Source organism: Mobula hypostoma, chromosome 8, assembly GCF_963921235.1.
Source record: "Mobula hypostoma chromosome 8, sMobHyp1.1, whole genome shotgun sequence".
Taxonomy (NCBI): domain Eukaryota; kingdom Metazoa; phylum Chordata; class Chondrichthyes; order Myliobatiformes; family Myliobatidae; genus Mobula; species Mobula hypostoma.
The window spans coordinates 20,956,069-20,972,473 of NC_086104.1; the positions used below are offsets into that span (position 1 = coordinate 20,956,069).

General features: G+C 40.2%; 1 protein-coding gene across 1 annotated transcript in view; it reads right to left on the reverse strand.

Moving 5' to 3' along the window:
- Positions 1–900: 900 nt before the first annotated feature.
- Positions 901–16,405, reverse strand: part of yipf4 (Yip1 domain family, member 4) — a 43,781-nt gene continuing 28,276 nt past the window's right edge. The window contains exons 2-6 of the mRNA XM_063055546.1: positions 16,238–16,391; positions 6,971–7,142; positions 3,288–3,365; positions 3,075–3,188; positions 901–1,687 (exon numbers count right to left, since the gene is read on the reverse strand). Coding sequence (XP_062911616.1) covers positions 1,550–1,687; positions 3,075–3,188; positions 3,288–3,365; positions 6,971–7,142; positions 16,238–16,391 — 656 coding nt within the window. The 3' untranslated portion in view covers positions 901–1,549. The remainder of the gene's footprint in view (positions 1,688–3,074; positions 3,189–3,287; positions 3,366–6,970; positions 7,143–16,237; positions 16,392–16,405) is intronic.

The window sequence follows — 16,405 nt, forward strand, 5'->3', positions numbered from 1 at the left end:
ATAATATAAAAAATGGTGTGTTATGTAGGTGGGAAGGATTAAGTGGATTTTAAGCAGTCAGTACAACTTTATGGGCCAAAGAGCCTGTATTGTGTTATAATGTTCTATTTTCAATGTAATCAAATTCACTAAAGCAGGTCACTCTGCACAGTGTAAAGCATATCAAAAATTGATGTGAGTTTAATTGCAAAATATTTTTTTGTTTAAATAACTTAAAATTTAAAAGCCTGGAATGGTCACTTGCCAGAGCTTCAAGAAAATGTTCTTTTTCATTACTTCATTTTCTCTTGTAATTCAGATTTATAAACACACCCACTACTTCAATATGCAAGGTCCTCCCAGTTTAAGAATGCTTGACTTTGGAGAATACATACATATGGACAAACATTTGGGAGAGCAGTGGGATGGATCTGCCAGCTGCTGCAGTAATCTTTAACAAATAGTTAACAGGAATGGAATTCTGCTGTAACCTGTGGAGGGCCTATACTTGTAAGTAATTTTTAACAATGAGCATCACTTTTGCACCTCAGGAACTTAAACATTGAATTTTCTTTTGTGATAAATCATCATTAATGAAGAAATGGTGGTGTGCCTCATAACTTACCCCAAACGTTAAACAAGTTTGTTTATATATATTTCAGGAGTATACTAGGCTTAATCAGTGGAATGAAAAGAAACTGCAGCAGTTTTTTATCCATTTTCACATAGAATCCAAGACGTTTGGCCATTTTCTTCAATTGTACATATTTACTCCACCACCCAAATTTAACCAAGTATTTAAAAATAATTTGAAATCAAATGAAATTGTGCAAATAACCTCGATACTATGAAAAAGGTGCATTCTAAAGTTATAGCCAATACATCTAGGTAAGAATATTAAAGAAAATGTAACTACAAACATCTTATTTGCAGTTTATTTTACAAATGCCTATGTTACTATTTTTTCCTATACAACAGCCAGTCAGCAGCTAAAGATAATCCAAGCGAAGGCACCCAACTTAAATTTCATTAAGAATTTGAACTCATCTACACAAATTGAAGTTTTAAAATGCCTGGAATATATCCGTTTGCATTAAATAGATAAAATGTATCTACAGAATCAATTACACTTATTTTAATCTCATAAAACTGCACATTTTAAAAAGTACAATTTCAAAATAATAATGCCTTAACTTTAATTTTTCTTCTCTTTAGGATGTTTCAGAATTTGTCAGAAATGCTTTTCCTTGGTTATATCTTTCTTGATACTTTGGCACAGAGACTCAGCACTGTCCATATTCCATTGCATATTAAATTGATTGCAGCCGTCTCCTTTAGAAGCCATTTCCACACAAACCAAAACAGCTTTAAAATACGAATTAAATACACATTTATGTAGCTGCTAAACACCAGAAGGTGTTTAAACCTTAGAACTAAGCTTTTAGACCCCAAAATAACCACTTGCTGAAGAGGAAGAAATTCATTTTCTCTTTTAGGTAGAGTCATTAGCACTTCTTCCGAAACAATTGCCTTGTCACAGTCCTTATCCAACAGTCAGAGCCTTGGAATCTCACACACCGGTATACAAAGACAAAAAATAGATATACAGAAGAAATATTGGGTATATAAGAAGAGGTTTCTTTGTTTTAAATTCTTCTCCAACCAGTAGGGAAGCAGCACTGTAAGCAGCCCAGAACACGCCAAACAGCTGAAAAACAAGATTTGTCAGTGTGAATCACCTGCTCAATCATGCTCATTTCAGACTCTGTTAGGATCACTTGGTCAGTTCCAGATCTCAATGTAAATTAAGTCCAAGCATGGATAAAGAAACCCAAACTGCAAAGACAGTACAGGTGGCTGCCACCAGCATTGTGCTGAGTGCAGCATCAAAAGCTTCCAGTAAAATCAAAGACAATGAGGATCAAGGAAAATATCCTGAAGTTACACACTTTGATGCTGGATTTTCCACAAAATGCAAGGTTTTGACAATTCATCGCCACTTTGTGGAGAACCTATATTAGGTTGGACTGGGCGCAGGATGTTACTACAGCGTCTCCACTGCTAGGTGTGGCAAAAGTCTTTATTGATTCCAATGGAGAGGAACTGTTGCAATTTGTTAAATCACATTTTGTTTGTAGTGCTTCAGATTTTAAATATAAAAACTATCAACTTCAAATAGTTTCAACAGTACTTCAAAGTTTGAATATTTTTGAATCGAGGCAAGCAATTTATCTGGCTGCTGAAGATTTAATTTTTATATTTTTGGAGGCAAGGCACATATTTTGCCATATTTGCAACCCATACAACCCCATTAAGCCAGGTCCAGCACCTCACAGTGAGAGATCGTGCCAGTTCTGATCCACAAATAACTGCACTCTGTCATTATTATCCACAGATTCGCTGTCTGTAGATCTGTGTATTTACAAGGTCAGCCTCAGGCCCCATCTCAATTTCTGTTCAAATATATCAATGTTAATGTACCCACTGAGGAAACAACTGTGGTTTATACAAATGCAATGATCAGCTTCCAGGCACATGCCAAATGACTTTCTTCTGTATTCATTACAGAGCGGCTTTTATACACATATGTAACTTAATATTTCAAAAATCAATCACTGTTTGCAACTTTCAAAGGAAATAATTTTGTTAGCTAATATTTCCTTTATATATTTGAAGAATTTAACATACATATTAATGCATGCTAAAGCTTCTTGAACATTACAGTGGAGACAGGGTCCTCAGGCAGGATTGACACAAACATGTCAACAATTCTTCCCCTTCCCTCACTTCCTGCTGATGCTGCTCAACACGCCAAGTTCTTTCAAAAGGCAATTGCATTTTTATTTGGAGGTGTAATGGTTGTAAGGAACTTCTTAGTGGCATATGTGATTTTTGTTTCCGGATATTTGTGCCCCTTTCTCTCACGGATAACAAGGAATTATTTGGTGCTATTCCCTGACAGGGAAGGACTAACATCATTTAATAGCAAATCGTCATGGTTCACTGAACAGCACAGACTCCCGGGCTAAATCTCTGCATAACAATCACATCTTTTTTAACTAGCAAGGTTATAATTTTCACTTGGAGGTACCTACCTTTATAACTGTCGATAAAACCTCAAAGGATCGAACAACAAAAAGGACCGGAACAATTGCAATCAATGGGAGTAGTGAATATCCAATGACCCCAAGAACCTGACCATACGCAACCTGTAAAACAAGACAACCAGATTCCACATGACACACTGACAACAGCACTGAACCAGTAAAATTATTCTCCAGACTTAGTGAGCCACTAAGCATCCCTACCTCACCACCAAGAACACGAGCCAGTAAGAAGATGGTTAGTGATCCAAATATCCAGATTGTTATAATCCACGAAACAACCTATAAATAATAACAACTGTATGTTTAGTTCAAGACAATATTTTCATTCTACCAACAATTTAACTTTTTTTGAACAATTGACATAAAGGAAGATTATAAAGATTGGAAACAGAACAAAAATTCTTCAGAAGAATCAGAATCAGATTTAGTATCACTGTGAAATATCATGAAATTTGTTTTGTGACAGTAGCACAGTACAATACATGGATTCATTGTCCATTCAGAAATCTGATGGCAGAGGGGAAGAAGCTGTTCCTAAAACGTTGAATGTGTGTCTTCAAGCTCCCATACCTCCTCCTTGATGGTAACAATGAGAAGACCCCTTGTCCTGGGTGATGGGGGTCCTTAATGATGGATGCAGTTTTTTTGATCTTGATCAGAGGTTCCCAATCTATTTTATGCCATGGACCCCAACTATTAACCGAGGGGTCTGCAGACCCCAGGTTGGGAACCCATGTCCTGAGTACTGGGGATGTGTTTGATTTGCCCCCTTTTTATTAGCCATTTGATTATGTCCCCTTGAAGATTTCCTCGATACTGAGGAAAGTATCCAAGATGGAGTTGGCAACTTTCTGCAGCCATTTCCAATCCTATGCAGTGGTCCCTCCATACTAGGCAGCAATGCAACCAGTTAGAATGCTCCTCTCAGAAGATCTATAGAAATTTGCTAGATTCTTTCTTGACATACCAAGTCTCATCGAACTCCTAATGAAATATACCCCCTTTTCATGCCTTCTTTGTAATTGCATCACTATGTTGAGCCCAGGACAGGTCTCAGAGATGCTGATACCCAGGAACATGACATTGCTCACCCTTTCCACTGCTGATTCCTTGATGAGGACTGGTGTTGTTTCCTTGACTTCCCCTTCTTGAAGTCCACATTCCTTAGTCTTACTGATATTGTGTGTAAGCTTGCTGTTGTTATGACACCACTCAACCAGCTGATCTATCTCACTCCTGTATGCCTCCTTGTCACCATCTGAGAATCTGCCAACAATAGTTGTCATCGGCAAACTTACAGATGGCATTTGAGCTGTGCCTAGCCACACAGTTGTGGGTGTAGAGAGAGTAGAGCAGTGGGCTAAGCACGCAACCTTGAGCTGCGCTGGTGTTAGTTGTCAGCAAAGAGTTGTTATTTCCAATCCACACTGTCTGTAGTCTCTTGATGGGGAAATCAAAGATTCATTTGGAAAGGGAGATACAGAGGTGCAAGTTTTAGAGCTGGTTGATTCATACTGAGGAGATGGTGTTGATCACTGAGCTATAATCAATATAATAGCAGTCTGATGTAGATATTCCTATTGTCCAGGTTTTGAGCCAGTGAAATTACATCTGCTGTTGACCTATTGTAGCAGGTCCAGGTCCATGACCAACTTCTCTTTTTTTTTGGCGTGTGCCTGTGTGTGAGTCTATGCGTGTGCGTCTGCGTGTCTGTGCATGTGTCTGTGATGATGGATTTTTCATGGCTTTCTTACAAGACGCGGAGCGAGAGAGAGAGAGACTGCGTGGCGCGCCACTTCCCACACAGACATTTTTCACAGCATTTTCCCCTTTGTTTTATGAGGTCGAGTTGCGATCTCGACACTCAACCCGGCAGGGATGGAAAGCGTACTCGGGGGCAAACCCAACTAGTTTCGAACTCCGGAACCTCCGCTCCCGGGTCTGGCGCCGATGTCGTTGCGCCACCAGCCGGCCCATCATGACCAACTTCTCAAAGCACTTCATCAGAGTAGATGTGAGTGCAAATGGGCAATTCACCCTGCTCTTCTTAGGCACTGGTATGACTGCCACTCTTTAGAAGCTGACAGTAGCAATGAGAAGTTGAAGATATCCTTGAACAATCCCATCATCTAGTTGGCACAAGTTTTCAGTGACCCACCAGGGTCTGATGCCTTGCAAGGATTTACCCACTAGAAAGATGTTCTGATATCAGCCTCCAAGACAGAGATCACAGGGTTACCAGATGCTGCAGGGATTCTCCCTTTCAAAGCTTCACAAAAGGCATTGAGCTCATTGAGCAGTGAAGCATCACAGCCATTCAAGTTAGGTTTTGCCTGCAAACTCTTCCAGAACTGATTCTACTTCTAAACTCCATTAAAATTGTGGTTTTGCTCTTAAATAGATTTCCATAGACTTGACTTCTTGTATAGTTCTGGATCACTGGTGTTGAATGCTAACAGTTCCCCAGACTGCAAATCACCTGGTTCATAAAGGGGTTTTGGTTTGTGTCTGTCCGGTATGTTCTTGAAGGCACACACACATCCACATAAGTCTTGATGAAGTCGGTGACAACTGTGGCATATTCATTTAGATTTGACTATGAATCCCTATATATTGTCTAGTCCACCGATTCAAAACATTCCTGTAAGCACTCCTCTGCCTCCCTTGTCCATAGCTTCGTGGTCTTCACCACTGGTGCTGCAGTTCTCAGTCTCTGCCTCTACGCTGGGAGTAGAACAGCCAGGTGATCAGACTTGCCCAAAGCGCAGATGTGGGATGGCACGTTAAGTGTTCTTGATGGTGGTGTAACAGCAGTCAAGTGGGTTGGCTCCGCTGGTTCCACGGATGGTATGTTGGTGGTAGTTGGTCAGAGACTTCAAGCTGGCCTGGTTAAATATCGAATTCTCAGTTTGATCCATACCATGAAAGCAGTAATTGCAAAAATTCTAGTTTACTATCAAAAGTGCAGTAATAAAATGTAGGTCAGTATTTTAATTCATTCTTAAAAAGATGGACATTACTGCAAGGCTGCATTTATTGCCCAGCTCTTCTTGCTTAGGAAGATGTCACAGGATTTCATCTAAAATAACTGCAATTTCTGGTGTTAAGGGACAGTCAGAATGCTATGGCATCTGCCCAATAACAAAGGATTGGCAGTCTGTGTCAAAATTAGTGTTCCACTTGGAGAACTTGGGTGTGGAGGCTGCAGGTTTTGCAAGTGCAGGTTTTGCAAGAGCATCGACCCATAACAGCTGCTGATGAACTGCCAATCAAATGGACTGCTTTGTGCTGGATGACAATTATTACAGCTGCATCCATCCAGGCAAGAGCATCATGTACCTTCATACTACCAACTTGCTTCTTATAGGTAGAAAGCTTTTGGTAATAAGGAAATTAATCACTTTGTTTAGCTGAAAGATTCAACAAAATCTGCAATAACTCAGATAGCATATTTTTATGGTGCTACAAAGTATATCTACATCTAACTCAGACTCCCATTACTGAATGATGTGCATTATGCTTCAGGAATAACCGCTGAAAAAATAGCTTCAGGAACAGCAAAAATTTGTGAAGAAAGACGGGGTGCAATTTCACCTATTCTTTTCATTAATTGGATATTGAGATTTGTACTTAAACTCCCATGTATTAGGAAATTTATCAGTATTGAAAATTCAGTTCTAACGGCATACAGTTTTTTGGAGGAAGAATATAAAAAAAATTCTAGATCTTACTTGCAAAAAACTTAGTTCCAATTAATATATATTGTCCAGTTATTCTGAATTCCTCCACTCGGGAAACACATGCATTTTATCCATCTTATCAATATCCCCATTATTTGCGGATCCAGAAAGTTTGCATCAATACCTCCTCTCCAAAACACTTACTCGAAATTGTCCATATAGTGAAATCATTGAAAAGAAAAGAACCACAGCAAGTGGGCCCCAGAAGTCAGGATTATCTCTCACGACCTGCCTATTAAATCCCAGCGAAGGCATTGGCATCAACACACATCGGATCTTGTAGTAAATATCCTTCAGATCAATGTCCAATTCCTCCCTAAACGATTGAGAGAGGAGGTACATTAAAACATATTTTATAAAAGATAGTTCAAGTATGTAATGCTTCATTTATTAAAAAGAAAGATTCCAACACCATCAGGAGCCAGGCCACAAAAGGGCATCTCCTAACCATTTAAATATTTTGTTGCAACCACAAGAATGAGTTTATAAAAATTATTTAGTTTTATAAAGACAGCATGTAACTGAATGCTCAGTTGGGCAATATAGTGAAATTGCAAATTAATAATCCAGAGACCCATATTCAAATCTAAGTACAGTGTTAAATTAACATTTTATTAATAATCACAAATTTAAAAACAATTCCACTAGCAATGATTACCATGAAACTATGATATAATTTCAAAATCTCAACTAATTCTCTGACATCCTTCATGGGAGAAAATATGCAGCTTAACTACTTTGGAGAAACTGGAATCAGATATAGACTCAGTTTTAAAATGGACTGAACAATGGCCAGCTTGGTGTTGGAAAAGTGGGTCCTTTGGAGGGTAGAAGGAAGTAAACTAGTAGTGCAGCACAGGGATCAGGTAATGGCCCACAATTTACATTAATGACCTGGAATAGTGTGGAAGATTTCCAAATTTGCTCATGATGCAAAAATCAGTGGAAAGACACATTGTGATGAAAAGTACTATGATTCTGCTGCAGGAGATAGCAAGTAGGCAGAATGCTGGCAAATGGAATTTAATTTCAAATCATAATGAAGGGAGACTGCAAGTGAGTAAAGCACAGAGCGATTTCAATTCAATTCAAGTTTAATTGCCATTTAACACATTACCAACAGTTACACACAGTAAGCACACACAAGACCACAATCATACAATAAGTCCAGAGGCCCACTTCCAACACCACCCCTTCCCCCCGCGAAACCGTGGCTTGATGTATGCAAGACAGCAAACCCATATAGAATATCAGTAAAAAATACAATGACGCATCATACGCATGAGTCCAGATCCGCCCGACCACCAATATTATGTCGACTGGCCCCTGATGCCCACTAGGCAAATCCGTGGCTTTGAGGCTCAGTCCTTGAATATACAAGAACACATAGACTATTAGCAAAAACTCCGTCAGACAAATATATATGTACATAGTCCAGGTGCTTCAGTCCATTTTAAATCTCACGTCACCACAAATGTGCTATGCTGCCCCCAGCAGAGCGCGATGGCTTGTATGCCTCTCCTTCAGCAGCTGAAAAGCAAGCGACTCGAGTCCACTGAGTGCAGCTAAAAAAATCTGCAGTCGGCCACAACAGAGCTTGTCTTCTGCTGAGCGAAATCCTAGGAGGGCAGCTCCGACTCCGTTCTGGACACCGTGCCGACCCCCACTCCCCCCCACCGGGTGAAGCACAATGAGCGAGCTGCAAACAGGTGACAGCAAATCCCCATTTGCTGCCTTCCTCTTACTGTTCAGACATCATACTCTGCAAATCCAATCTGTTTATTTCTTGCAATTTAACATTCTGTACTTCTTCACCGTGGTTTCCAATGATGGTTGAGTACCTGTTTTGCAGGACACCTTTTTTCAGTCTTAAGTATGATTCTATTGGTTGTCTTCCACTTGCAGTTGCCATTCTGACCTGCCTCCAATACTTTTCTAGGGGAGTCAATAAATGCTTGAAGAACAACTCATCTTCAAATAGTCACATGATTTAGCATTTTCTAAATTTCAGATAACTAGCAAATTCAGCTTTTGCATCTCACATTCCCAGTTTTAATTTTTTTTTTTGCAGATAATTTTGTCTTCAATTCACATCTTCTCCAGACCTACTGCGTTATTTCTGAAATGGCTTTTTCCATTTAATTTCAGACCTTTCAGCATGTAATCTTTCCTGTCCTCAATTCCATCACAGACACCCTTTTGTTGCCTCTCTTTTGTTTTAAGGTTTTACTTCTTTTTTCCGCTAGTTCTGATTTCAAAAAACTCTCAAGTAATAACTATTTCTCTCACTACAGGAGTTATATTACTTGCTCAATACTCCATACTTTTTGTTGTAAATCCAGTAATCAAGTATTAGTCATACTTGATCAGTAGTGGAATGGACCTGAAAATTGTGCAGATCAAAGTTTTATTGATCAAGTAAACATAGTAATTTGCCATGTGTCATATACATAAGTAGTGGTCTTTAATTGAAAATTTTCAAGTTTCCTACTACCCAATACTAGACTGAAGGCTCTGGCAATCCAGCATATGTAAATTGTGTTATAGTTCAGCAACTTCAATGTGTACAAAACATGGGTCTGCTTTTTAAGGGCACAGTGTGCTGCTGAAATCTCAAGTTTTAAGATTTGCTTGTATTTAGTTATAAACGTCTATTCAGTGATGATTCTTAGGCTTGTTCAATGGATAATTAGAAGAGGGGAAGCATATTAACATTGTTAAGGATTGTTGTGGAGATTATCTGAAAAAATAATGAAAAATGTTGGAAATATTCAACATGCCAGGCAGCATCTATGGAGAGATAAGAGTAGTTAATGGCAAACATTGCCCTATCTCTCTTCTGAACACATTATGGAATGTGCTTTAATTTGTGATGTACTTTGTCCTGTTGCTTGTTTTTATCTTGGAGGGTGAATCAGAGCAGGTGCTTTCCCTGATATTTTCTTATGACATTTGTCATGATCTTTTTGCTACTCAGCAGACTGCCTCTTAACTTGAAAGCCTTCTTATTCATCTTTGAGTCTGGGCATAGCTGGCAAGGCATCATTTTATGGACCATTAGTGATCACACATGAACCTCTGGAGGACTGCGATTTGTGGCTCTGGAGACGAACGTGGGGGGGGGGGGGAGGAGAAGAGAAATCGGAGGGCGGTGCCTCTCAGAAGATCTCTGGCTGTGTGCCCAGACAGCAGAGATCTTTGGGCACAGAGCTCAGAAAAAAGTGACGCAATCGACTTTTAACATCGTAAACCAGTGAGTTGCTTGTTATGTCTCCCCTCTCCCTGTGAAACGGAGACACCTCTTTCTCCCTTATAAGGGAAAGAGAGAGCCTGTGGTATGTCAAATACCAGGTGAACAAGTAGTCACTGAGGCTAAGTCGGCGTCTTTGCTGTTACTTTGCTCACACCTGAGTGCCGATGTTTTTTTTTGCCGGTAGGGGGAGGGGGGAATTGTTGCTTGCTGCTGCTTACACACGGGAGGGGGGAGCTGGGAGGGACTTTGGGGTTCTAACATTTAACTGTCATTCATTCTTTGGGGGTACTCCGTTTTCGTGGATGGTTGCGAAGAAAAAGCATTTCAGGATGTATATTGTATACTAGCGGTTGCCAACCGGTCAGTCGATCTTTGAGACTTTCCCAATAGATCCCCAAAAAAAAGAAAAATAAATACACAAATACATTATGCCTGACAAACCTTTTGATGAAAAGCAAATTTTACCCCTGCAGCGCATATGTGAGTCATATACAGTAACTTCTACTTTGGAAACGGACCACTCGACAACTTCATGTCCAAAGGAACAACTTTATCTGGGACGGCAAAACCAATGCAGCAGAGAGGCTTATACACACATGCGCAGAAAAGACCGGAAGTAAAACCCCACAACCCCGGAAACAGCCTCTGTTTACAAACAGCTTTCTGTAGCGGGAATATTGCTATATTACCATTATCCTAATTGGTATTAAGTTATCTTTATAATGGTCACATTACAACACTTTTAATTCTAAGTTTTATTATTTAATTTTATTTCAACACGAAAAATAAATGAATAAAAATTGACTGTTGCACTCAGTGTGATGACTGGGGCTGAATACTTTCTCCTAGTTCCCTGAAATTTGGCTCATAACTACAGACAGCCAGTCTGAGACAGTCTGTCAGTAAGACAGCTCCTGTACTTAGATTTAATAATTTTCCTCTGTGAAAATGCAATTTCACACAGATAAGTTGACCCGAAGTAGGCACTAACTTTTAGTGCACGTGTGGTGAGATGAGGAAAGACTCCCTGACAAGCCCCCAAAAGTCACCGTCCCTTGATCTTGTTTTAAGCTCGATGTCATTTTGCAAATCAATTATTTCCATTTCAATATCACTTGGCATACCAATTACTTGCCGAAATTTGGCGGCTATCTGTTCTATATTGATCGGCAGAAATGGGTTTGAAATAAATGCAGCAATATCTTTCATGACTCCCCAAAATGCCGATCGAACTCCATTGCCAGTTTGTCTAGGTAAGCACAATACTGCTCAGGGCGAAAAGCATTTTTTTCCTTGATGGCCTATAACAGTTTCTCCAAGTTGGGAAAGTGTGTCAGCCTCCCGTTCTTTAAATTTGAAATCCAAACACCGAGCTTGGCCTTAAACACATTTACTGCACTTATCATGTGGGGCAGGTGTTGGTCTTTTCCCATGAGCTCGCTGTTAAGTGCGTTTAATTTAGCCGTTAGGTCTGTCAGAAACCCAAAATCCAGTAGTCACGCATCATCTGACAGTTCGTCGTGGCCTCATTTCTTTATCTCAGGCAGCAAGTCAACAAACCGTTGCAGCACAGCGCCCTCGCAAACCTCCTGACAGACTGAATATTCGAATGGACAGTTTCCTTTGTTAGACTGAATGTTGAATCTGCCACGTTTTTCCAGTGTTTTGTATTGGTAAGCTGTTACTGAGACACCAGTATTAAGTTTCAGGTTGGAATTTAAAGGGGGAGATGTGCTGTAATGTGAGCATTATAAAGATAAGTTAACATCAATTAGGATAATGTTAATATAGCAATACTCCCGGTACGGAAAGCTGTTTGTAAACCGAGGCTGTTTCCGGGGTTGCGGTGTTTTATTTCCGGTCTTTTCTGTGCATGTGTGTATAAGCCCCTCTGCTGCATTGGTTTTGCCATCCCAGATAAAGTTATTCCTTTGGACATGAAGTTGTCAAGTGGTCCTTTTTCAAAGTAGAAGTTACTACAAAAGGTATGAAGTACTGTAATATTCTTAAAGAAAGACAGCTATGGCCTGTTTGATATGCTAGTTACAGTGTTTTCTTGGTTGAATTAATTTGAAAGTTTGACAAAAGCATTTTATGTAATTCAAATACAATTAGCCCAAATAAACGGCCTCAAGTTGGAAGTACAATCTGAGTTGTTTTTTCTCTAAACCATTTAGTATGTTTGAGGATGTAACTAGTAGAGTGGATAGGGGAGAACCAGTGGATGTGGTATATTTGGATTTTCAAAAGGCTTTTGACAAGGTCCCACATAGGAGATTAGTGTGCAAACTTAAAGCACACGGTATTGGGGGTAAGGTATTGGTGTGGGTGGAGAATTGGTTAGCAGACAGGAAGCAAAGAGTGGGAATAAACGGGACCTTTTCAGAATGGCAGGCGGTGACTAGTGGGGTACCGCAAGGCTCAGTGCTGGGACCCCAGTTGTTTACAATATATATTAATGACTTGGATGAGGGAATTAAATGCAGCATCTCCAAGTTTGCGGATGACACGAAGCTGGGTGGCAGTGTTAGCAGTGAGGAGGATGCTAAGAGGATGCAGGGTGACTTGGATAGGTTGGGTGAGTGGGCAAACTCATGGCAGATGCAATTTAATGTGGATAAATGTGAAGTTATCCACTTTGGTGGCAAAAATAGGAAAACAGATTATTATCTGAATGGTGGCCGATTAGGAAAAGGGGAGGTGCAACGAGACCTGGGTGTCATTATACACCAGTCATTGAAAGTGGGCATGCAGGTACAGCAGGCGGTGAAAAAGGCGAACGGTATGCTGGCATTTATAGCGAGAGGATTCGAGTACAGGAGCAGGGAGGTACTACTGCAGTTGTACAAGGCCTTGGTGAGACCACACCTGGAGTATTGTGTGCAGTTTTGGTCCCCTAATCTGAGGAAAGACATCTTTGCCATAGAGGGAGTACAAAGAAGGTTCACCAGATTGATTCCTGGGATGGCAAGTCTTTCATATGAAGAAAGACTGGATGAACTGGGCTTGTACTCGTTGGAATTTAGAAGATTGAGGGGGGATCTGATTGAAACGTATAAGATCCTAAAGGGATTGGACAGGCTAGATGCAGGAAGATTGTTCCCGATGTTGGGGAGGTCTAGAACGAGGGGTCACAGTTTGAGGATAGAGGGGAAGCCTTTTAGGACCGAGGTTAGGAAAAACTTCTTCACACAGAGAGTGGTGAATCTGTGGAATTCTCTGCCACAGCAAACTGTTGAGGCCAGTTCATTAGCTATGTTTAAAAGGAAGTTAGATATGGCCCTTGTGGCTACAGGGGTCAGGGGGTATGGAGGGAAGGCTGGGTTCTGAGTTGGATGATCAGCCATGATCATAATAAATGGCGGTGCAGGCTCGAAGGGCCGAATGGCCTACTCCTGCACCTATTTTCTATGTTTCTATGTTTCTATGTTTCTATGTAGATCTTGCCTTTCACTACAGCCGAGGTAGGGGATCTTGGGCTTAAAAAGGTTGGCGACCACTATTGTACACCTTCGTCTGACATTAAATGTACCTTTGAAACTTTTGAATTGAATTTAGCCAGAATCCATCTGGACCAGAAAACGAGCAAAGACTCAAGAAGCAGCACAACACCTGATCAAATCGCTGCTTTGCTTTCTTGCATCACTGGAGATGCTAAGTCTATGTTGAAAATCCAATAATCACACACATGACTTTTTGACATAACCATCCTTTGTGTTGATTCCATCTTCAATCCTGTTTCAGTGGTTCCATTTAATATCAGAGAACTTTTACAATATACAACCTGAAATTCTTACTCTTGACAGACAGCCTCGAAACAGAAGAAAACCCCAAAGAATGAATGACAGAAAAAAATTTAAAAACCCCAAAGCCCCCTCCCACACACAGGCAGCATCAATCCTCCCCCCTCCCCTCGCCCCCACTTTTGTCTGTCTGATATAGAGGTATAAATCGCTAGTGATGACCACAAAGGTGCTTTGATGGAGAAACATTTGAGCAGAAAGCCACATGCCCTATAAACGCCTTGTTATTTAGATAAATAGTTGTCACTCAGTAACATTGTTACATTAAAGGGATCAGGGGAAAAGACTTAGCTTTTATGAACAAATTCTCTAGGATTTCCTTTCCATTTAACAGCCTGCTTGAAAAATTCAACACTAACATTGAAGGTAGCACAGCAGCATAGCAGTTAGTGCAATGCTTTATAGCACCAACGACTAGGGTTCAATTCCCACCACTGCCTGTAAGGAGACTGTACGTTCTTCGCGTGACCTTGTGGTTTCCTCCTGGTGCTCGTTTTTTCCCAGATCCTAAAGAGGTATGCATTAATAGGGTTAATCGATCTCATGGGTGTTCTTGGGTGGTGCAACTCCTTGAGCCAGAAGAGCCTGTTACTCTACTGCAGGGGTCCCCAACCTTTTTTGCACCGCGGACCGGTTTAATATTGACAATATTCTTGCGGACTGGCTGACTGGGGGGGTGTGTTCAAGTAGGGTTAAACTCACCTTAACATGTCTTTTACAGTTAGGGTTGCCAACTTTCTCACTCCCAAATAAGGGACAAAAGTAGCAGTCAAATCCTGGGACACTTTACCTCAGGAAAGACTACCATGACCATGAAGCCTTGCGCGGGCACCTGTGTGCGCATGCGTGACGTGCACATGTGATCTGTGCATGCGCGTACGTGTTGATTTTTTCCCCACAAATTGGTTTTGCCTTCATCTTCCCAACTATACTGTACGTACATTATTTCTACTTTATATGGGCTGTGTATTTATCATATCATTCCTGCTTTTACTATATGTTAGTGTTATTTATTTTTGGTGTTAGGTGTTATTTGGTATGATTTGTTAGGTTATTTTTTGGGTCTGGGAACGCTCAAAAATTTTTCCCATACAAATGAATGGTAATTGCTTCTTCGCTTCATGCCATTTCGGCACGAAAGGTTTCATAGGAAAGCTCTACCTTAGCAGGGGAAATCGGGACAAACTAATTTAACCCAATATAAGGGATGTCCCGGCAAATACGGGACAGTTGGCAACCCTGTGTTCAAGTTCAACAGTGTGTGACAGGGAATGAGGAAAGGTGCAGCTGACTCATATCGTTTCCTCACGGCCCGGTAGCACATGCTTTGCGGCCCGGTGGTTGGGGACTGCTGATCTACTGTATCTATAACACTGTGGGATAGGAATTACACTCAATTTTTAGTTTATTAATAGTTCTTGAAATTATCTGACTACATCTAAGTGTTTTAAAGAACACAAGAAAATGTAAGCAATTTAGTTTAATCCTGGCTGATTTATGCTGGCCTCAACTCCTCATCCATGCCATTTTCCATACCCCTCTATTTCTTGACTGTCAAATAATTTCGATCTCCACTCTATAAATACTTAAAATGATCCAACTTTCATCTCCTCCCAGGACAGAAAATTCCAGAGATTTGGCACTTTCTGCAAGAAATTCCTCTACCTCAATTTTAAGTGATCAATATTTTATCTTGCATTTATGTTCCCTTATTAGCACCTCTCCCAATAAAGTAAAACATCCCAAAATATGTCCAATCAGCCACCTTAGGATCATACGTTTAGATAAGGTTCCTCCTTATTCTGAGCGAATCCTAATAACTCTCAAAGTAGTATATTGTGACATATATGTACTTCGATAATATATTTACTTTGAACTTTTGAACTCCTCGTTTGCCTAAAATTCAAGGAGTAAACAGCCAAATCATTTAAAACTCTTCGTAGGATAATCCTCTCATCCTAGACATTCGCTTGGTGTGTTTCCTTTGCACTTCCTCCAATGTTACTATAATTTTTTTTTGTAGGGAACTAAAAATGTTTACAGTACTAGGTGCGACCTCACCAGCACCCTGTAGAATTGTAACAAATCCTACTTTTAAATTCTTACCCCATTACAATTCTGTTTGATTTCACAGCCACTTGTACAATTCGAGTAATTCCAAATGTTTCATATATTTTGTTCCATTTCAGACATCCAGCATTAACACAATTCTACTCTTAAAAACTTTATAGTAAACATCTTATCCAGTGAAGAGGTTCCCATTCGGTTACCATCTTAATTTCTGCTTGAAGTATTCACCTCTTAAAATATAATTATATTCAACATGCACAACTCAAAATTCAAAGAGAGACATACAAGAGTGGTTTTGTGTCAGCAGAATCTTCTTCCTCCACTTCTAGAAGCCATCCATATCCCCTTTTCCTGAGAAATGCAGTTGCTGAAGAATCTGTTGTATAGTCATTATCCACATTAACTTTTACATCTGGGGAGTCCATAGAACCAGTCAGATCTACATAAAGATTT